The sequence below is a fragment of the Rutilus rutilus genome (genome assembly GCF_951802725.1).
Source record: "Rutilus rutilus genome assembly, chromosome: 23".
Lineage (NCBI taxonomy): Eukaryota > Metazoa > Chordata > Actinopteri > Cypriniformes > Leuciscidae > Rutilus > Rutilus rutilus.
The window spans coordinates 5651665-5674770 of NC_140233.1; the positions used below are offsets into that span (position 1 = coordinate 5651665).

The window sequence follows — 23106 nt, forward strand, 5'->3', positions numbered from 1 at the left end:
TCTTAAACTCTTTGTATATACAGTATATGTATGTATATATATATAGTTACATAGAAAGATCTATAGACACAAAAACAAACAAAAATAAAAAATAATATATATATATACACACGTTATTTTTTATTTTGCTTTTTTAGTTGTTTTACATATATTATACATGACCTATATTTGCACTTTAAAAAATGAAAATGATTTATTAGAGACTCTTATTTTGAAGTCCGCAACGGTTTCGCTGTCACGTGACAAATGCACACAGTCTGTCAAACCTGCATGTCCACATCATCTCTGATGAAGATCATGAGCATTTATGTCGCAGATTAATCACTTATATTAGACACATATCGGTGAGTGATTGGATTTACTGGATTTAGTATATGGAATCGACAGATTAGTATTTAGACCCTCTCGCGTTTCAAACGCTACACAGGTGCATTTAATGCTGCATTTGAGTCACATTGTGACAAACGTATCAGAAACACCCATAAACAATTTTCTAATTGATAATGTAGTAGTGGTACCATAGTGCATTGTTAATATCAGATGGTAATACCATAGTACTTCTACTTAAGGGTCTACCATCTTTATAGTATAAGCAGTGTGTATACAGCATTATAATCCACGTATGTTGTTCCTCAGACAGCAGAGTTGCTGAAATGAGAGCAGACTTGAGTTTTCTGCACTTCTGTTTGCTGCTTCCGGTTGTCAGAGGCACATTATCAAAGACAGATGGCAAAAAAGCCAGTAAGATCCAGGAGGTGGAGGTGAGACAGTCCTGTTTGCAGATGAATTTTATGAATAAGTCTGATCTGTGTAAGTGTTTTCTGTGGGATGCACATATTCGAATATGCTAATACTTCTGGATTGATATGTATGTGTGTATCCACAGACATCAGTGGCGGATCGTCCGGCGCAGGATCGGGGTCTTGTGGTGACGGACCCTCAGTGGAGGGACATCGTGAGGGAGGAGAAGAGGTTTTGTCCTCAGTGTGTGTCTACACGACACTTTAAAGGCAGTGTGCTGGGATACATCACACCTGTAAGTCATCTATCTATCTATCTATCTATCTATCTATCTATCTATCTATCTATCTATCTATCTATCTATCTATCTATCTATCTATCTATCTATCTATCTATCATCAGTATATCTATCAGTCTGTCTGTCTCTATCTATCTATCTTCTGTCTGTCTGTCTCTCTCTCTCTTTATATATATATATATATATCTGTCTGTCTGTCTGTCTGTCTATTTGTCTATCTGTCTGTCTGTCTCTCTATCTATCTGTCTGTCTATCTGTCTCTCTGTCTGTCTGTCTATCTATCTATCTGTCTGTAGTCTGTCTCTCTGTCTATCTATCTGTCTGTCTGTCTGTCTGTCTGTCTCTCTGTCTATCTATCTGTCTGTCTCTCTGTCTGTCTATATCTGTCTGTCTATCTATCTATCTGTCTGTCTCTCTATCTGTCTGTCTCTCTGTCTATCTATCTATCCATCTTCTGTCTGTCTCTATATATATATATCTGTATGTCTGTCTGTCTCTCTGTCTGTATATCTATATATCTATCTGTCTGTCTCTCTGTCTATCCATCTGTCTGTCTGTCTATCTATCTATCTGTCTCTATCTATCTATCTATCTATCTATCTATCTATCTGTCTGTCTGTCTCTATCTATGTATTTATCTATCTATCTTCTGTCTGTCTCTATATATATATATCTGTATGTCTGTCTGTCTCTCTGTCTGTCTATCCATCTGTCTGTCTGTCTATCTATCTGTCTCTATCTATCTATCTGTCTGTCTGTCTGTCTCTCTATCTGTCTGTCTCTCTGTCTATCCATCTATCTGTCTATCCATCTGTCTGTCTCTGTGTGTCTATCTATCTATCTATTTGTCTGTTTGTCTATTCATCCATCTCTCCGTCTGATCTCTCAGTGGAACTCTCATGGATATGACATTGCTAAGTTGTTTGGTCCGAAGCTGTCGTCCGTGTCTCCGGTGTGGCTTCAGCTGAGACGAAGAGGACCCGAGAGCTTCCACATCACCGGTCTTCACGACCACGACCCCGGTCTGAGCATTACTGTGTCTTCCAATGACTACCAATCATACTTTATGGAGGAAATGGACAAATTATTTTGTTAGAAAACATAGTTATGCTTGTCTTTCCACAGGTTGGGTCAAAGCCGTGAGGAAGGCCAATAAAAAAAACAAAATATGTGAGTGTGAGTTTAATGATGGTTGATCTCTAGCTGAAAGCATCAGGTTCTCAGTGTGTGTTTCTCTGTCAGTTCCTCGGCTGTTGTTTGACGGATGGTCCTATCAGGACTACGTGAGCGTCCTGGACAGTGAGGATGAGACGGAGGAGTTGGGTCGAGAGATGCTGGAAGTGGGAAAGGTGCTGTATTTACTCTGTTCTCACCATGATGGAATGATTAGTGATCTGTATTCCACTTCCTGGAAGTCAAGAGTGCTCAAGTTCTTGTCAGTCTAACAGGAAGTTCCTAGTGCGAAAGTCTAAAGTCTGTCTATAGGCCATATATTTTAGTTAGTGTAATTACACTATTTTAATTAGTGTAATTTAACCAAAATATTGCATGTTAAACTGTTCTGATAAAATAGTTCTTCATCGTGAGGATCATTGACAGACTGATTTTGCTCCTCAGGCCGAAGGGTTTGATGGTTACACACTGGAGTTATGGAGTCAGCTCGGAGGAAACAAGAGAAAGTGAGTACGAGTGAGTGTGTGTGTGGGTGTGTGTGTGTGTGTGTGTGTGTGTGTGTGTGTGTGTGGCAAACAATTTAAAAAATGTTTTAGGTAAATGAAATAAATTAAAAAACTTAAACAGAAATTTGAAATGTTGCCTTGGCAACTAACTGAAATTAGTATGTTTCAGTACTAAAATTACTAAAAGTAAACCTACAATAAAAATTAAAGCTAAATAGAAATTAATTAGCTAAATAGACTAAATTACTAAAACTTAAACTAAAATTAAAATGAGAACTAAAAATAAAAAAATAAAACCAAAGTCAAAATATTAATTAAATACTAAAATAGTACATAAATAATACTAAAATAACACTGGTGTTTGGTTCTGTTTGTCTATACCATGGATACTGTTTTGTCATCCGAACTCCTTCGACCTAAAATATTTACTTGAAGTGAGATTTTAATTTCATATTTCAATACATTAATAATAACGCATTCAGTTGTTCACGTTTCTCTGATGTTGGTTCATGAAGGTGAACAAATAAAATATAAATATATATTTTTTAAAGTTTTTATTTAGATTTTTGGTTTTATTTAAAAAAATAATTTTATATTTTTATGATATAATTATTAGCTTTCCATCAACTCAACTTACTAAAACTGATCAAACTTCACTTTTGGGACATCTTTAAATCTTAAAAGATGTTTGTTTGGTTGGTTTTTGATAGTCTTTTAGGGTTAGAGTCTGTAGTATTTAGTTTTAAGCAGTAGATCACACATATTAACACCGCAATAAGATGATTTCATGAGCAATCTGTATTGTGTGTGTGATTGTGCTACAGTGAGCTGGTGCACCTGGTCACACACCTGTGTGAGACTCTGAATGCTGGGAAGTTGACCTGTGTGCTGGTCATCCCTCCTTCAGTCGCGCCGGGGTAAATAACAAGATCTTTTTCTCTTTCCATCCCAGCATTCGTTGTGCACTGAGTTTGATCTGTTGTTGTTTGTGTCGTGTTCAGCTCGGGTCAGCCCGGCATGTTCGGCCGGGAGGATTTTGAGAAACTGGCACCTGTGGTGGACGCCTTCAGCCTGATGACGTACGATTACTCAGGACCTGGCAGGTCAGACACACAAACAGGGATTTTGATGTCATTTTTCTGTGTCAAAAGCATTTTATTATGTTTATAAACTTTATAAAATAAAATAAAAACTTTTGGTGATACTGATAAATATTGTTTTTGTTATGATATGGTTTTATATTTGGCCATTAGGCAATATGACGACTGATGTTATACATCTGTACTGTTCGCATACTTGTACAGAAACTACAGAAAAATGTAGTTTTTCCTCAGTATTTTTGTCTTATTTTGTTACAAACATTTAAATATTCTTAAAACCACATACATTTACTTGAGAAGGAAAATTACTGTCTTCTGAAAAACTGATCAAAACTAAGTGACTTCATGCCTAACACAAGAATTTTTTTTGCAAATGGGTAAAAAAATTTATGAAAACAATAATAATAATCTGACCCCAATGGCAGATATGTTCTTGTTTTAAGTATAAAGACTTCATTTAAAAATTTTCTGAAAACAAGACTTGTTATATATTTTGCTTCAAGTAAATGTATCTTGATTTGAGAATCTTGATATTTTACATAAATACAGAGTAAGAGATTTTTTTTCTTCAGTTTTAAATATGAAGACAGACAAAAAAAAAAACAAATAACATCGGCTGATATCCTAAAGTTTCCTTTAACAGATATTGTATTAATCTGTATGATTATGTTTTAAATGGTGATCAGCCATTACATTATACATTAGCAATACACATTTTCTGTTTTTAAATATTTTTAAGTGAAATTTGAATGAATTTTCATTTCAGCATTTTTGTAAATACTAAACATGCGTCTTGCAGCAGATTCCGGTTTCATCATTGACTGTTGGTCCAGGCATCACGAGTTCTTCTGAAGCATTAACATGGGCTGTGTTTCAGGCCGGGTCCGAGCTCTCCGCTGCCCTGGGTCAGAGAGTGTGTGCTTCAGCTCGCCCCTCACAACCAGTGGAGACACAAGATCCTGCTGGGAATCAACATGTACGGCCTGGACTTCAGCAGCCACGGCGGAGCGGAGCCACTGCTGGGCGGGAGGTACACGCTTCATCACCCGCTTATCTGAATCATGGCTCTCAATAATTATGAGTTTATGTCTCGCAATTCTGACTAATTCCAAGTTTATCCCACAATTTTTACTTTTGTGCAATTCTGACTTTATATCTAGCAATTTAGATTTTTTCGCAATTCCGAGTTTATATCTAGCAATTTAGATTTTTTTCCTCACAATTATGAGTTTATATCTCGCAATTCTGACTTTTCCGCAATTCCAAGTTTATCCCACAATTTTTACTTTTGTGCAATTCCAAGTTTATATCTCGCAATTCAGATTTTTTCCCCGCAATTATGAGTTTATATCTCGCAATTCTGACTTTTTATATTTATAAATATAAAGTTTATAGTTTATATCTCTGAATTTTTTTTCAAATTATAGTCTTATTTGCAGTCAGAATTCTGAGATAAAAAGTCGCAATTACCTTTTTTATTTTAAGTTCTCTGACGGAAGCAAGCTTTCATAAGATTTCCTTGAAACTGAAAGATTTTGTGATAATTTTTACTACATTAGTCGAAGTTATTCTCATTTTGTTGTTGAATGGACAATTAAAAAAAAACAAAAAAAAAAAACGTATAAAGATGACAGTGAGAGTTCTTAATTATCATTGACAAAAGTTAATTTTTAATCTTAATTTTCACGCAGGTATGTTGAACTACTGAAGGAAGTGAAACCCAAACTGCAATGGGATGAAAACACAGGAGAACATTTCTTCAATTATAAAAGGTTAAACACTCACTGGACTCAAAGCTTGTAATCTGATTAAACACAATAAGATGCTAAGTATAAAATTCTGATTGTCAAAAGATGCTTATTGTTATGATTCACATTTTTGGATGCAATAAAATAAAACATTTAGATATTATTACAGAACAAGTCTTTCTTTTGTTTCAGGAGTAACGGATTGAAGCATGTTGTTTACTATCCCACTTTAAAGGTAACTGTGACAATAGTGCCATAACAGTACAAAATATCAAAGTGAATTGTGGGTATTATTCAGTTCTGGCTCTTTTTCTCCTCTAGTTTCTCCAGCTTCGTATCGCTTTGGCAACTGAACTGGGAACAGGAATTTCCATGTGGGAATTGGGACAAGGACTGGACTATTTCTATGACCTTTTGTGACCTGTGATCTGACTTACATTTGTTCGATCTACTTCCAAATAATAAAGTGTGATTTATCAAAGCACTTCATGATATTTATGACAATACTGTTGCTGAGCATGCCAATAAAATTATTTTTTAATTACGTGTTATCAAGTGCATTCTTAACAGAGAAGCAGCATTTTAATGCAATTTATTTTATTCAGGAATACCATTTTTATTAATTCATTGGTACAGATTTGTTTTTTCTTACTGCATTGTTTATAATACTGCACATTACATAAGTGATTCCTTTTGTGGAGCAAATTAAAACATTACAGCAGTTAAAAAGATAAAGTAAAACAGTTGTTCATTCTTGATTCGTTGTTCCTCTTCACACATCATTGTAGATCTGCATAGGTGATATAAAAAACCACAGTATTTCCTGTGTTAAACTACCCATCTTACACTTTAAAGGAATGTTGAAAACAAGTCGAGCTTTACCAACTACACAGTCAATAAACAAAGAATATAAGTAATAATCACGTTTACACTAACAATGGATGACTGGAACATTTAAAAGCTGAAATGTGTAGCTTTTTAGTTTTAATGTTCCAGGCCGGGAAAAAAAAAGTTATTTAAAATAAAGCCTTTTATTACAGTGAGTGTAATGTTTTGATATCCATTAAATCTATAAATCATCTTGTGCTCCTTTCAAGCATTCAAATTAAACATTCATATTTTGTAGACAGAACATTGAATTTTAAGTCAGAAATTTCTAAACTTTGGTGTGAGAAATGCATTTGGAGTTAAGAATGTATTGTGTACATGTGCTTTCAATAGTATAAAACATCTGGTTCAGATTTCGTGAAGGTGGCTCTTGTGTATTCGTTCTCTTCTGCACAGCTGAAGCGTTTATCTGCAATTGCACAGAAGAATGAGGTTGTTGACGGCCGCTGATGTGGACTGCGTGTTCTGCCCAGTCACAAGATGGCGGTCCAGGACCACATGAACGGCGTCCTCGATGCTCGCTGTGAGGGACGGAATTCATTTATGCTTCACATAAAACACCAGTAGCATGTGGTAAAAGGGATAGGGTACACCAAAAATGCTATTCTGTCATCATCTACAACTAAGCATAGAAACATTATTAATAGGGCTGGGTTGACGAAATCCATTTTGGGATTTTAATCATTCTCATTTTGATGAACCGATGTCCATCTTAGTCTAAACTGGTTTCAGTTTATGCCTGAACAAAACGTCACCGTGCCTCGAATCCTTACCATTTTAACCGTTTTGGCGCTCTTAATGTGACGTCACGTGACAGATCACATAATGCGCTACACATAATATTGATGTAAGAGATACAACCTTGCTTCACTTCCCTGAGCTTGTAATTATGTGTAAGTTCTGCAATAAAAATAAATAAATAAATAAAAACATAATATTGAACTGATCTGTCACGTGACGTCACATTATGAGCGCCAAAACGGTAAACATTGTAAGTAACAAAATCGCTATTTATTGGATTCGAGGCACGATATACATAATATTTAGTGATGTCTTGTTCAGGCATAAACTGAAAACAGTTTAGACTAAGATGGACATGGTTAATCAAAATGAGAATGATTAAAATCCCGAAATGGATTTCATCAACAGTTCAAGCGGGACGTGAAATGATCCTCTTCCTCTTTACTACTAGTTACAGCACCAAATAAACATGAAACATCAGAAGGTATGTTGAAAACTACAGTACAAATGTATCATGTCTCGTAGCCTAATCGATAAATGTGTTTCAACAGTGAAAAGACGGAAATAATACAGCTTGTAACGTAAACAATGTCACACAACTTTCACACAAGCCATTCAATGTCCATTAACTCTATCCATTAAATAACTCTAGAAAGGAGCATTTTGATAAACATATGCACATATTATTTTTAACTTAACCGGTTTATCAATAGTTTGAATAAATACGTCATGAAAACAAATGATTAGTCACATAAATGTTGGTTTCAAAAAACGCTAACAATATCCATAAAAGTTATTATTATAAAGCTATTGTTATAAAAACTGCCTTATGTGCAATTTAAATGTTTTTATACAAATCAGTTGTTCATTTCTAACCTTCAGCATTAATGTACCAACTGAGAGAAAGAAAAAATTCCTTGAGAAAAAAAATGACATACAGTACTTGATATATATCCAAATAACGAATCAATATAAGAATCGAATTGCAAGTTTGTGAATTGAAATCTGATCGTGAGATTTGTGTCCCAGTCCTAATTATTAACAACTTAAATTCGAGGTGTCCCTCACACAAAGCTATCAGAAGACTTGAAATACAGCAATATAGTGCATGACTTTTATGGTTGAAAGTAAGTCAGACAGGTTAGGAATGACGTGAATTTTCCCTTTAATAGATTTTAAAGAAACCCCACCTGTGTAAGATCCACCACTGTCTTTGATAAAATCCTCCACAATAAGCGGCAGGTTGGCAAATTCTGGAGAACGTACCAGCTCAAACACAGAGGGCTGTACAAAAAAACATCACATTGCATGAGCTATTCCTACATAAATCCACAGTTTGTTGATTCTCCTGACATGATCACTCACCCCAGTCATGCTGTATCCACTGAATATCCACTTGTGTTCCTCTGTAGCGCAGCAGAGAGCAGCTACACCCTGTCCCACAGCACACACGGGCTCTGCAATCACACAGACGTCAACTAAACCCATCTCACAACTCATATTTGAGATGCAAAGAGACACCCTCACTTTGCTGAGAAATGAAGTGGGACAGGATTCGTGCGAGGGACCCACTGTGGGCGAGATCATTCAGGGCTCCCGGACAGTCGGGAATCAACAGCGCCTGATAGCGGGCACCTGAAACATAACACACATCCTGATTATTATAAATGCACCTGTGCACTCATTTAAAAAAAATAAAAATCAGACAGATTTCAGACCATCAATAGACTCGAGTTTGGCCGGGCTGGCGTAGGGTTTGACGCTGAACTCTTGCACCCATCGGGCTGTGCTGTCATCCACGCCTGCAAAGTCGATGGTCTTCCCCTGTGAGACAAAAGTGTGACATCCAGTAAACTGAGGCTTATGTGGATGAATAAACAGTCATTTATTGATGATGCAGTGTGTGTTTCCTCACGCCAGGTGTCGCTGTCTGCACGTTAAACACTGAACTGCACAAATTGAAACACTGATTGAACGATCGAGCTGAAACTCCTGCAGGGAAAACACATTCATAACGAACAGAAAACAGTACAAAAGCATCAGTGTTTAAAGTTTCATTTAAAAAATAGAAAAGTGCAATGATATTACCATCTGTTTTTTTTACCACTTTTTGATTAAATTTAATTAGTATAGAAAATTAGAAATAAACAATGCCCAAAATACTAGATCTTTCCTTAACCAAAATAAAATAAAATAGACAAAAATAAAAGACGCATTTAAAATAATTTAATAACACAAACAAGAAAACGACATAAAATGTATTTAAATAGCATGCATATTCTCGGGAAACGCTTGTGGCATTTTTGTAACTGTACACAAACTACGCATGTTAACGTTGATTTGACGTGATGTTTGAGTCTCACCTGCAGATGCAGAACTGGCCACTATCAGACATGTAGGTTTAGATGTCATCATATATACGCTTTATATCGCCTAATTTACAGTTTTCTCTGTTTTTAGAGATTGACCATTAAACAGCGATAGTGACAATACTAACGTCAGCAATAACCTACTAAATACATGTATTCAAGTGTTATAAATCCATTGAAATGACAATAAAAACAGAAACTTAGATCATTTGATCAGCTGCTTGTTTTGATGGGTCCGGTGGTATTAAAGCTCCGGGTAAAACAGTTACTGGGTAAGTAGTTCCGACGTATGATTTGCACATTTTACATCATTATTATTTTATTAATTATACAGAAAATCTACAAACACAGTGAACATCTTAAATATTACTGCCAACTTATGCAAATAAATTAAAACCAATGTTTTATTAAAAGAACAAATGTTACACACAAAGCATTTAGAAATTCATGTCATTTCAAGATTTCCGTAATCTTCTAATAAACATTACAAGCCATCTTAATGCTGGTATTGTGCCAATAATTACTTCTGTAACTGGAAAGTATGTTTAATATAATAATGGAAGGCATGTGTTGTCAGGAACAAAACAATCGTTATTATTCCACTGATTTATTTGTACTGCAAAATTCAAAATTTTAACAAACATTGCATCAATACTCTTTGCTTAAAACAAGACAGTGTAAAGTTCCCTTTCCAGAACGACTGTCCTGCAGCCAAGACATATTGACCCGCCATCACACACAACACATTAAAATCACACAGTAACAGACAGCATTGAAGACAGCAGGAAGGCTTATTTGGTGTTGGTGGGAATAAAGTGTCTTTCTCTCAGTATATTTCTTCTTTCAAACTTCGATACAGGCAGCAGGTAAAGATCATCCCTACAATCTGGAACAAACAGAGAAGGTCAAAGGTTAAAAATAATAATACAAAAAAGTACAAATATGAGTAAAAATATTTGCTAGATTTATATTAGAGTTGTTCACCTGAATAAATGCAACCCCAAGACCCACTGAGCCCAAAATCAGTAGATGTTGAAGGATAAACTCCTCTAGTTTGGATATACATCCACCCTGACAGACATATATATATAAAAAAAAAATAGTTTAAAGGAGAGATCTCATCAGGGTCTCAACATTTTGTCAGATTTGCAAACATACCAAAGTCTGAGATGAAAAAATCTCAAGAGATTTCATTTTGGTCTCATTTTGATCTCAAATGCGACAAAATATTTAGCAAAGTATGCAATGCAAAGTCAGAGATCTTAATGTGAACTCAAACATTTATCATCAAATTCTTTCAAAGCCAAATTATTAAGGAGAACATTAAGGAGAAGCAAAGTTGATGCTCAAATAAAACATAATTGAGAACTACATAAGCAATAAAATAGATTTATGAATAGGGGGAATAAATAAATAAAAGAAATTCAATAAAAGAAATGATTGCTGCTACTGTTATTATTGCTGTTGCTGCTGTTGGTTATTGCTGCTACTGTTATTTATTGCTGCTACTGTTATTTATTACTGCTGCTGTTGGTTATTGCTGCTGCTGTTATTATTGCTGCTACTGTTATTTATTACTGCTGCTGTTGGTTATTGCTGCTGCCGTTATTATTGCTGCTACTGTTATTTATTGCTGCTACTGTTATTTATTGCTGCTGTTGGTTATTGCTGCTGCTGTTATTATTGCTGCTACTGTTATTTATTGCTGCTGCTGTATTGCTGCTACTGTTATTTATTGCTGCTACTGTTATTTATTGCTGCTGCTGTTGGTTATTACTGCTGCTGTTGGTTATTGCTGCTACTGTTATTTATTGCTGCTGCTGTTATTATTGCTGCTACTGTTATTTATTGCTGCTACTGTTATTTATTACTGCTGCTGTTGGTTATTGCTGCTGCTGTTATTATTTCTGCTACTGTTATTTATTGCTGCTACTGTTATTTATTACTGCTGCTGTTGGTTATTGCTGCTACTGTTATTTATTGCTGCTGCTGTTATTTATTGCTGCTGCTGTTATTTATTGCTGCTGCTTTTATTTATTGCTGCTACTGTTATTTATTGCTGCTGCTGTTGGTTATTGCTGCTACTGTTATTTATTGCTGCTGCTGTTATTTATTGCTGCATCTGTTATTTATTACTGCTGCTGTTGGTTATTGCTGCTACTGTTATTTATTGCTGCTGCTGTTATTATTGCTGTTGTTGTTATTGCTGCTACTGTTATTTATTGCTGGTACTGTTATTTATTACTGCTGCTGTTGGTTATTGCTGCTGCTGTTGGTTATTGCTGCTGGTGTTGGTTATTGCTGCTGGTGTTGGTTATTGCTGCTACTGTTATTTATTGCTGCTACTGTTATTTATTGCTGATGCTGTTATTTATTACTGCTGCTGTTATTTATTGCTGGTACTGTTATTTATTGCTGCTGCTGTTGGTTATTGCTGCTGGTGTTGGTTATTGCTGCTACTGTTATTTATTGCTGCTGCTGTTGGTTATTGCTGCTGGTGTTGGTTATTGCTGCTACTGTTATTTATTGCTGCTGCTGTTGGTTATTGCTGCTGCTGTTGGTTATTGTTGCTACTGTTATTTATTGCTGCTGCTGTTGGTTATTGCTGCTGCTGTTGGTTATTGCTGCTACTGTTATTTATTGCTGCAGCTGTTATTTATTGCTGCTGCTGTTGGTTATTGCTGCTGCTGTTATTATTGCTGCTACTGTTATTTATTACTGCTGCTGTTGGTTATTGCTGCTACTGTTATTTATTGCTGCTACTGTTATTTATTGCTGCAGCTGTTATTTATTGCTGCTGCTGTTGGTTATTGCTGCTGCTGTTATTATTGCTGCTACTGTTATTTATTACTGCTGCTGTTGGTTATTGCTGCTACTGTTATTTATTGCTGCTACTGTTATTTATTGCTGCTGCTGTTGGTTATTGCTGCTGCTGTTATTATTGCTGCTACTGTTATTTATTGCTGCTACTGTTATTTATTACTGCTGCTGTTGGTTATTGCTGCTACTGTTATTTATTGCTGCTGCTGTATTGCTGCTACTGTTATTTATCGCTGCTACTGTTATTTATTGCTGCTGCTGTATTGCTGCTACTGTTATTTATCGCTGCTACTGTTATTTATTGCTGCTACTGTTATTTATTACTGCTGCTGTTGGTTATTGCTGCTGCTGCTGTTATTATTGCTGCTACTGTTATTTATTGCTGCTACTGTTATTTATTACTGCTGCTGTTGGTTATTGCTGCTACTGTTATTTATCGCTGCTACTGTTATTTATTGCTGCTGCTGTATTGCTGCTACTGTTATTTATCGCTGCTACTGTTATTTATTGGTGCTACTGTTATTTATTGCTGCTGCTGTTGGTTATTGCTGCTGCTGCTGTTATTATTGCTGTTGCTGTTATTTATTGCTGCTACTGTTATTTATTACTGCTGCTGTTGGTTATTGCTGCTACTGTTATTTATTGCTGCTGCTGTATTGCTGCTACTGTTATTTATCGCTGCTACTGTTATTTATTGCTGCTACTGTTATTTATTACTGCTGCTGTTGGTTATTGCTGCTGCTGCTGTTATTATTGCTGCTACTGTTATTTATTGCTGCTACTGTTATTTATTACTGCTGCTGTTGGTTATTGCTGCTACTGTTATTTATCGCTGCTACTGTTATTTATTGCTGCTGCTGTATTGCTGCTACTGTTATTTATCGCTGCTACTGTTATTTATTGGTGCTACTGTTATTTATTACTGCTGCTGTTGGTTATTGCTGCTGCTGTTATTATTGCTGCTACTGTTATTTATTACTGCTGCTGTTGGTTATTGCTGCTACTGTTATTTATTGCTGCTACTGTTATTTATTACTGCTGCTGTTGGTTATTGCTGCTGCTGTTGGTTATTGCTGCTGCTGTTATTATTGCTGCTACTGTTATTTATTGCTGCTACTGTTATTTATTGCTGCTGCTGTTATTATTGCTGCTGCTGTTATTGCTGCTACTGTTATTTATTGCTGCCTCTGTTGGTTATTGCTGCTACTGTTATTTATTGCTTCTGCTGTTGGTTATTGCTGCTACTGTTATTTATTGCTGCTACTGTTATTTATTACTGCTGCTGTTGGTTATTGCTGCTGGTGTTGCATATTGCTTCTGCTGTTGGTTATTGTTGCTGATGCTGTTATTGTTGCTGCTGCGGTTGTTGGTTATTTCTGTTGCGGCTGTTGTTTATTGCTGCTGTTGCTGTAATTGCTTCTGCTGTTGGTTATTTCTGTTGCTGCTTCTGTTTGTTATTGCTGCCACAGAGCAGGTACAGGATTTGCTACTGCCAATACATACACAACACACTATTGTGAGGAAGACATGCTGCTGATTACCCGTAGCAGATCTATACAAGTGGAGCTGGGGAAGATGGAGGGTTTCTGAAAGCGTGCTGCAACTGCTACAGCAAACTCTGACCAGTATTTGAAAGTTGAGCAGTGAGCTCATTGGCTACTGATACAGCAGGAACCAATCAGCTGTGCCCCATTGAGAATGATGGGATTGCAAGCAGATTGAGTTAAGGACCAATCAGCCTGCGCTATCTAGATTTTCATGACAGAACTTTGTATTTATCTCAATGTACCTCTACTTTGTAGATGTTGGATGGGTGGTCTCTGAGTCCACAGTGGTCTGTGGGGGTCTTACAGCAGCTGTCGGGCACCAGGCGTCTGTTAGCACCAGGCGTCTGTATCCAGGCCCCGTCCCTCCAGTCCGCTGAGCTGTTACTGCCACAACACTTCAGCTGCATCGTAAAACAGATGGAGAGGAGGGGGCACGGGAACAAGAAAAGAGTTCATTCTTCTTGTGACCGGTGGATCGCTTTCCCATGGGCTTGTGGAGTCTGATGCTATGATGCATAAACTCACATGCTCAGAGACTGAGAAATTGTGTTCAAAAGCCTTCATTGTCATGAGATTGTAAGACTATAAAGTTCAAAGCTGTTTAAAAGAGTTCATTCCATTATTATAGTTAAAGAAAATTTTGTCACAGACCTTGAATGTGGGCTTTTTAAAACAGTTTAAAACAGATTAGAAGTCTGAAAGTGTTCTAAGGTGTTCTAGATGGTTGCCAGGTAGTTGCTCTGTGGTTGCTAAGGTGTTCTGGGAAGGTGTTATGACATGGCTAAGCAGCTGCTATAGAGTGCAACAGTGCTTTCCCCCCCTTTTTTTTTTTTTTGCTTTAAATCTTGAAATTAAACAATCTAATTAAAATAAAAAACAATTTCTTATGCTTCATCTATGTAGCATCTTCGTTTGGATCATGATTAAAGTACAGTGGCTTTCAAATGGCAACAGATATGTTTGTGTATTAGGCCAGTTTGGCCTGTAATAGAACAAATACATTTGCTTAAAAATCGGCAACTGGTATCAGAATCAGACCATTTGCTTGTAAAAAAAAAATCGGCAATCCGAATCGGTGCATCCCTAGTCTATAAGGCCATGATAAATAATGATCGGTGCATCCCTAGTTTATAAGTTATTGTTAAAAATCAATTTCGCCATGGATAACAGTGTTTTGACTTGTGGTGCTCTGGGTGGTTGCTAGGGTCTAGAGGGACAGATAGGCAGATAGATGACTGTCTTACGTCTTGCTGGAGTCTGTCGATGGCTCTCGTGATGTGCTCTTGTCCAGGCTGCTGGTAGTTTTCCACCATCCTCTCTTTCAGATCGGCTCTCAGCTCAGCGTTCAGCTGCAATCACAGAGAAATCCATCAGGCCACAAGCTAAATCTATAAAGCGTACTCTATATAGCAAAGTCTGTTCTCATAGATACAAAGTAAAGTCCCAAAATCATCCAAAATGAAAACTCTGTCATTATTTACTCACCATCATGTCATTCCAAACTTCATGTTATTATTTTCCGGAATAATGTTAACACAGCCACGGAAAATATAACAGCACACTTGTTTGGAATGACATGAGGATGAGTAAATTACAGTCATTTAGAAAAATAACTTCAGCTATAAATGAGTGACTTTGTTTTTTTTTTTACGTAATTGTTTACCTGGTAGCAGAGAGGAAAACACTGGAGCAAGAGGAGGAAAAGGAGGAAGAAGACAAAGGGTTTTATAAAGATGGAAAAGGAGGAAAGCGGATGGAGAGCATGCAAACATACAACACTCGACATGTGTATGTGGGTTTAATGTGAATCTGAGGAGAATGTGGATTGGATGGCATATTACATTCCTATGATATTCATGGAAATATTACAACCATGTTTATCAACTTGTTATTCGCATGCATATATAAAGATGTTGCATCTTTGACAGAATAAGAGACAATTCACCCAAATTGAATTAATAGAAATATTGCATTTATTCCTCATCCTAAATGTGAGATTACCTCCTGATAATAGAAAAAGGCCAAAATTCCAGCTGTGATCTCCAGTAGGAAGATTATCAACAACAGGATACAGAACTGTGGGGACAAAAAAAATGTTTCAATATAAACATATTTGGATGGATACCAGAGCCCAGTTTAGTGTGGATCAGAATTATCTGGATTTGGAAATCCCAGGTTTTGCTAATCCAGGATTCTGCGCTGATTCTTCAAAGCAAAATTGCATTGGATCCCCCTGATCCAGATACACACCTTTTCAGATTACCAAAATCTGGAAATCCCCGTAGTGTTCACACACGAGAAACTTTGTTTTCGCTCGCAAAGACCTTTTGACTAATTCATCTCTTATGATTGTGCCAATGAAGTTCACAAACAGTGATCAAAAACCCTTTAAATTAAATATAATATTTTTGTTTGATATTCACGGCTGATTGTGGATTATTTTATGGCGTCAAATTTTATTTTTACTTTACTGTAGGAAAGGCTTAACTTAAGACTAATTTATTACTTGAACAGTTAAACTAATCAAGAGAAAAAAATAATAATAATGTGTATATATATATTTTTTTTTACCAGTTTTAAAGTTTTATTACATTTTTGCTCCTGAAATCCACCCTTCTGCTGGGATCAGGATAATCCTGATTTTTGGGATCATTGGTATCCCGATCTTACTAAACAGTTTTGAACAACACAAACTGATGATTTGATCCAAATCAAAACCAAGACTGTATTTTGTGCTCTAATCCGATTTCAGAATTACTTTTTATTTTTACAACCCATTTTCAAGATTTGATAGGCGAAATCCAATCAGATTACTTTTGAACAACTGGGCCCAGGTTCGGTTCGAGGGGGAGTAAATAATAACAGAATTTAAATATGTGCATGATTGTTCGTTCAAGAACCTCGTCCATCACCTGTTGAAAAAGTGAAGAAATGGCATCTGAGGAATTTCACACAGCTGATAAAGGTCAAAAGCACTATTATTTTTCTCTCAGCCTGTATTTGTTCTGAGTTTCCCCTCTGTTTTCCATCCTTGCCCAGCCCACCACTCTCATTTCATTCCTCTATTCTGGATTCACTCCCTTCTCATTCCTCTATACTCCCTCTCTCTCTCTCTCCCTCTCTCTCCCTCTCTCTCTCTCTCTCTCTCTCTGCTGCCAGTCATTCCTCAGCTGTGACTCAGTTTCTAAGTCTGACCTCTTAAAGATACACACGTCTTTATTTAAATCAGATATGATGACAGCTCTGAGACAACTATAGTGACACACATATAAGCACGATCAAACAAATTTAGAAAGTTAGTACACACGTTAGTGTGACTGCTTGTTTCCAGAATAATTCCTGGCCTCTGTGTGCAAGAATCCAAACGGTCTAAATCTGCCCACTATAATCCCATGTTTACATTACTCAAAATATTTCACTCAAAGTAAAGTCTGGTGGAGGTTTTTGTGCTCAGTCTTATCACAGCCTGAACAGAGATGATTCAGCTTTTATAGGGTGAAGCCCTACAAGCCACTTGCTTCCTTCTTTTGTTGGTTGTGTTTCTATTTTAAGGTGACGTAGTTACATTGTACTTACTCAAATAAGTACTGGGTAATAATTAACTACATGTACTTACTATAGAGTTACGGTTAGGCTTTGGTTTAGGGTTAGTTGTCGTTATGCATAATTTACTGTTATTACTATAGTAATTATGTGTAGTGACGTGTATCTCATGTCACCTTAAAATAAAAGGTTACTTTTTTTAATGAAATGAATGTACTCTATTTTAGTTTGATGTTTTTTATGCAATATTTTGTATTTTTAGGGAATTTTATGGTACTAAATTATATTTATGGAAGAGTTATTATCCATTTATTACCTGTTTTTGAGCGTGGATCTGAAAATGATCTACTATAAATATCTAACTTAAAATGCCGTAAGCCTAGAATGCTTTGGAGCACTTAATTTTGGTCTATTTTAAAGAAGACACTTTGCAGATTATTGCTGAAGTGAAAAAAGTGAAACTTAAATAAGTTCTAGAAGGTTAAGTTTATTATTATGAAAAAAGCATTAAACTTTGCATTACTCTTTGCATTATTTAAACTACTATTGTCAAATTTATATGAAATATGTTTTTTTTTCTTCAAAACATGATTTACTCTAAAACTGTGAGAAAATCAAAGGCAGAAATCTAAACAAATTGTGTTCCAAATTTAAGGTTGATATCTCAAAAAATTAGCTTTTTGGTTTGTGTGCAGTACCAAACACTTCCACTAGATGAAATTCGCTTCCCATCTGTTTCCAATGCGCACATTTTTGACCGCGAACAATACAAGCGTGAGTATTTTTTCAGGACCATTTAACCTTCTTGAATCATGTCCATGATTTGTTTTTTGCGTGTGCCAAAACCTTTATCAAGTTTCGTAACATTCAGATGAAGTAAAAAAAAATATATATAAAAAAAAAACGTAAAATTTTTCAGTCAAAAATGACTAAACAGCACCAGAGGATTACGTTTATTTTAATAGTAAAAAAGATTGACTATTTTCGTATTTATATGAAATACATATTTTTCAAAACATGATTTACTCTAAAACTGTGAGAAAATCAAATCCATAAATCTAAACCAGTTGTTTTCCGTAATTGAGGTTGATATCTCAAAAAATTTGCTTTCAGTAAGATTTTGTTTGGGCGCAGTACCAAACACGTCCACTAGAAAAATGACAATTTTGGGTCAAAAAATGACCGAACAGCACCAGAGGATTAAGTGCATCATCCGAATATTTAAAGTATACTTTTTCTATCTGGAATTTTCAGTGTGAACACACTTCTACAAAGCGGCATAGGACAGTGGCGTATTCGTCATTCGTTGGCTCTGAATCATAGACTGTAAAAAAATATGGACGACGCCCCTTCGCTCTCTTCCACTGGTGAGAAGTGAAGCCGCCAGTGTCCCGATATGGCGCTGACATCTTGGGGCTTGAGTCTGCGCAGTAGCGATTTCGGGACCAGACCTGCGCAGTAGTGAGCAGGAAGTAAAGCCGCGTAATCAAGGCCCCGCAGCCTCACTCTCGGTGTGAAATAATTAATTATAGAAATTTAGATATTAAATTTAAAGCTCCAATCTCCTCAGTCCTCCGAAGATCCCGAAAAAAAGTCTGTTGGTGCTTCAGTGACTACTTCGCTCAGAGAACCTGTCAATCACAGCTGTCAATCATGACGTCACACCACCGTATTTATAGCATCAAATAACTAACTAAAAACAAACTTAGTTTAAAAACAAACATTTGAATTTACCTCAGTGTGATTAAAAACTACAGTAAATGACAGAAACCACCTTCGAAAAAAAGATATTTGAAGTGTAATTAAATTGTTTAGTTGGTCTCAAGTCCCGTTGAATAACACGGGGAGGCGGGGCTTATGACCTATACTAGGACCGGTCACCGGGGGGCGATCGAGACGCTTTGGCTTCACTTTTCAGGGCTTGTGCGGCACGCTTGCTCTGAATTGTCAAAACACCATTCAAAATACTTGCTACGGATGCGAAAAACGCAGAAAATCGAACCCGATCCGAATTTTTTTTATGACGGACGAAAGTTTCGGAGGCAGTGTGTATACGTGATTGACACAACGTTAGGTCGTATTTATTTTTTAACGTGCAAAAATTTCGGACGAGAATTTCGGACCTTGAGTACGCGGATTAGGACGCGCCTTTAGGGTTAGTTTACTGAACAAACCACTAATTATAAATATGAAACTTTCACACGTAACTCATCCTGCACTGTTATAAGCGAATCTTCGAATCGTGGAGGTGACTTGTGGACAAATGTGTCTGCTGTCAGTGGTTGCGTTACCCATGATGCTCTCTCACCACTAAAAGAAGAGCTCTTTGTTCCCTGATGGTGGCGCAGCATCCCAGTATCCCGGTGAACATGACGACGGCACCCGCACCAATCAGGATGAAGGCAGCGATCATGTAGGTGCTGGAGGACAGAAGACTGATGTAGTCGCTTTTATCCACCAGAGTCCAGATTCCCACTGCCATCACAGCGCCACCTGCCAGCTGGGAGGACGTTTACAATCGTCTGTGCAGTAAATCTGGCCTATTTTTCACATTCAGATCTTATTTATGTATACTTTTTAACTTGCATCAAAATTGTTTGTGCTTAGAAAAGAGAAAAGTTCTGAATTTCCACTACAAATACGTTTAGCCTGTTAAAAAAAAAAGAAGCATAAACCAGTTTATGTTGATTTTAGGCACTTTTCCGATTTGATCAAATAATGATGTATAAAAAATATATATATATATACACACACACACACACACACACACATATATATATAAAAAATTTTTTTTTTTTTTTTTTTTTTTTATACATCATTATTTGATAAAATCGGAAAAATGCCTAAAATCAACATAAACTGGTTTATGCTTCTTCTGATAAAAATAATGATCAAACATAACTCATAAACCCAAAAAGCATAAACTCACCCAAAAGAGGAGATTGAAGATGAACAGAAGGTATTTCAGGCATATTGTCCCACAGCTGTTGTTTTTTTCCTCTGCTTCTGCCATCCTAAAAAACAGTAAGAGATTTTACAAACCCTTTCAACCTGACGGGTCTGAGAAAAACCATGAATTCAGCTTAACATCTGCTCTTTATCTGCTACAGGCCCACCGGACATGACTAACCCTTCCTTTACACACAACATAAAATGACATGATAGCACTGACATTTGTGAGGCAGAGTTCAGTGAGTTACGGTTAATGGGTGAAGAACACATTCAGCGCATGTTGTTTCATCCCAAAATCATTTGAAAGAAATAAGAAATTATCATTTGATTTAATAAAAACAAAGCAAAAAACACTTAACTAATGAGTTTCATTATTGACTATAATTTACAAAGAGAAACTGAAAAGAAGCTAAATATGTATATACACTGCTGTAACATTACATAAATGTCTTTACTGTCACTTTTGGTCAATTTGAATGCATTGCGGCTGAATAAAAGTATTATTAATAAATAACTTTTGAACAGTAGTGTATATATAAAAATATTTTCTATATGCAAATATATGCAAAATTGTATTTTGATTTTATAAGTGTCTTCATATGACCTTGAATTAGTAGCAAATTATTGTTGTGAATACTTTCTCCATGGCAGAGTAAATAACCGTGTGCAGGAAAGTTCAGCCAGACGAGGAAACTCTGGGTGTGGATCTGGGAAGCTGAGCTCCCACTAACAGTGACTCACAGAGAGAGGGAGAAAGTTTTACTACTGTAGCCTCACCCAGATCCAGTATGAGTAACACTAACACGTCTTGCGTCTGGGAAACAGACGCCACTCGTCCTCGGATGAGCTCAGGGTTGTTGTTACACACGCCTGTTTCTGACATGCTGACAGTAAATAAATAGTGAATAATATTTCAACTGTATTATTATATTTAGGTAATGAGGTGTTTTCGCTGATCCCTTTGTAATTGATCCATAAGTGCTAAAAAAGATTGTTTTAAACTAACTTTTATTAAATTTCAATATTTTCTTCCATGCTTAAACCTACAGTATATGTTATTGTAGAACTTTTTTTTTTTAAACTGTTTTAATTTTTTCACTTAATGATATGTATATATATATATATATATATATATATATATATATATATATGATATTTAAAAAATATATTTTTAATTTATATATATATATATATATATATATATATATATATATTTTTTTTTTTTAATGTTTAAACCTAAATATAATATACTATGTTATTTTATACATTTGTTTCGGGCAGCCACATCATTTTTAAACTGTTTCGTCTTTTTATTTTATTTTATTTATTAGTGCTTAAACATGCAGTATTATATGATATTTTAACATTTTGTTTTGGCCAGCCAAATAATAATAATTAAAGTGTATTCAGTTTATAAGTTCCTTTATTATTATTATTATTATTTTTGCTGATCCCTTTGTAATTGATCCATAATTTCTAAAAACAATATAATAATAATATATATCTTTGAATTACCCAGTACAATATATTATGCCAATTATGTCTGAATAGAGAGTCTGGTCATATGCATAGATTATTAGGAGTTGTGTATTTTTCAAAGCATCATCTGAGTCTCAAACTGAATTGTGTTCATGCCTCCTGGTTCATTTTAAATCTGTCACACCTCCTTCACCATCTGAAGAATCTGAGGAATTTATTACAGATCCTGTTACCTGCAACTGAAGGTGTATCAAAATACAAGAATCTAAATATAAAGTGCATCTTTAAGTTTAACAATCATTATTTTTAACTTTCTAAAGCTTTTAAAGAAAAGCAAAAGTTTTCAATAGGACATTGTCGAATAACAGTACAGTAGCCTACTTAGGTTAAAATTGCAGTTACAGAATATATATGTATGTATATATATATATATATATATATATATATATATAAACTCATAAATCACGCCATAATACAAATACTTCCCATTTATGACCAGCAAACGTAAGATTTCATAAGAATAATAACAGTACTCGTGTTTAAAATAGCGCACTCACCTGAAGGACGTGTTTAAATCACTCTCCCTGCTTCAGATCTTGATTTTAAAACTATGTTTGAGAGTCCGCTTTTACTCTAGGTGTCCGTGTCCTTCTGGCCGTATTTGTTGCGCTGCTCGCCTCGCGCATGCGCAGAGAGTTCACGCCATACTGCGCACTGCAGTAATACCACAACGCGTCAACAGAGGGCGATACAGGACAAGTGACATTTACTGCTCCAGTCCCAAAAATAAGTACTTTATATACAATATGTTCATAGAAAACTGTTAATGTACACACAACATTTCATTTTGTGTTCCCAAAAATGTTAATATGACATTTATTGCCCATACCCACAACATAATACTAACAATTATGATAAAAAATACATACATATGCAGGGAACCGTTTTAAGAACTCTGTATAAAATAAAAATAATGTGTAACACATCGTTTTGAGTAACAGATTGCCAACTGGAGTGAGTAGTAATCGTATCACTGTTAATCGTAACACCGATAATGTTTTATATCCTTTTACAGTTTCATATCTTGCTGAAAATGATTTTTCAATTACACACATTCAGAGGTAGACGATGTAGTTTATGAATATGAATACGTTGATTCGCTGAGCGTCCAGTCACGTGACGTGATTAATATTCATGAGTC

The 23106-nt window shown here is 35.7% G+C and overlaps 3 protein-coding genes across 4 annotated transcripts; 1 reads left to right on the forward strand and 2 right to left on the reverse strand.

The window, feature by feature from the left end:
• The first annotated feature begins 225 nt into the window (after nucleotides 1-225).
• On the forward strand, nucleotides 226-6110 carry chid1 (chitinase domain containing 1). The gene is made up of 13 exons (XM_084397714.1): nucleotides 226-344; nucleotides 637-761; nucleotides 887-1036; nucleotides 1929-2061; nucleotides 2165-2209; nucleotides 2282-2388; nucleotides 2657-2718; nucleotides 3543-3635; nucleotides 3720-3821; nucleotides 4696-4848; nucleotides 5510-5590; nucleotides 5759-5801; nucleotides 5888-6110. Exons 2-13 carry the CDS (start codon nucleotides 654-656, stop codon nucleotides 5984-5986), a joined length of 1176 nt encoding a protein of 391 aa, XP_084253840.1. The 5' UTR covers nucleotides 226-344; nucleotides 637-653; the 3' UTR covers nucleotides 5987-6110.
• Nucleotides 6111-6244: 134 nt separating this feature from the next.
• gatd1 (glutamine amidotransferase class 1 domain containing 1) lies at nucleotides 6245-9840 on the reverse strand. Its single transcript, XM_084397717.1, has 7 exons — nucleotides 9559-9840; nucleotides 9111-9187; nucleotides 8914-9019; nucleotides 8723-8830; nucleotides 8561-8652; nucleotides 8386-8479; nucleotides 6245-6975 (listed from the first exon to the last, which is right to left on the reverse strand). The coding sequence occupies exons 1-7, from the start codon at nucleotides 9608-9610 to the stop codon at nucleotides 6860-6862; spliced, it is 645 nt and encodes a 214-aa protein (XP_084253843.1). The 5' UTR covers nucleotides 9611-9840; the 3' UTR covers nucleotides 6245-6859.
• cd151 (CD151 molecule) lies at nucleotides 9771-22626 on the reverse strand. Of its 2 annotated transcripts, XM_084397715.1 has the most exons (9): nucleotides 22463-22621; nucleotides 20404-20488; nucleotides 19783-19974; nucleotides 15933-16007; nucleotides 15595-15615; nucleotides 15176-15280; nucleotides 14174-14332; nucleotides 10549-10635; nucleotides 9855-10450 (listed from the first exon to the last, which is right to left on the reverse strand). In XM_084397715.1, the coding sequence occupies exons 2-9, from the start codon at nucleotides 20485-20487 to the stop codon at nucleotides 10391-10393; spliced, it is 783 nt and encodes a 260-aa protein (XP_084253841.1). In that variant the 5' UTR covers nucleotide 20488; nucleotides 22463-22621; the 3' UTR covers nucleotides 9855-10390. The 2 variants fall into 2 exon arrangements, with proteins under 2 accessions (XP_084253842.1, XP_084253841.1); XM_084397716.1 differs by lacking the exon at nucleotides 15595-15615 and having other exon boundaries at nucleotides 9771-10450; nucleotides 22463-22626.
• Between the last annotated feature and the right edge of the window lie 480 nt (nucleotides 22627-23106).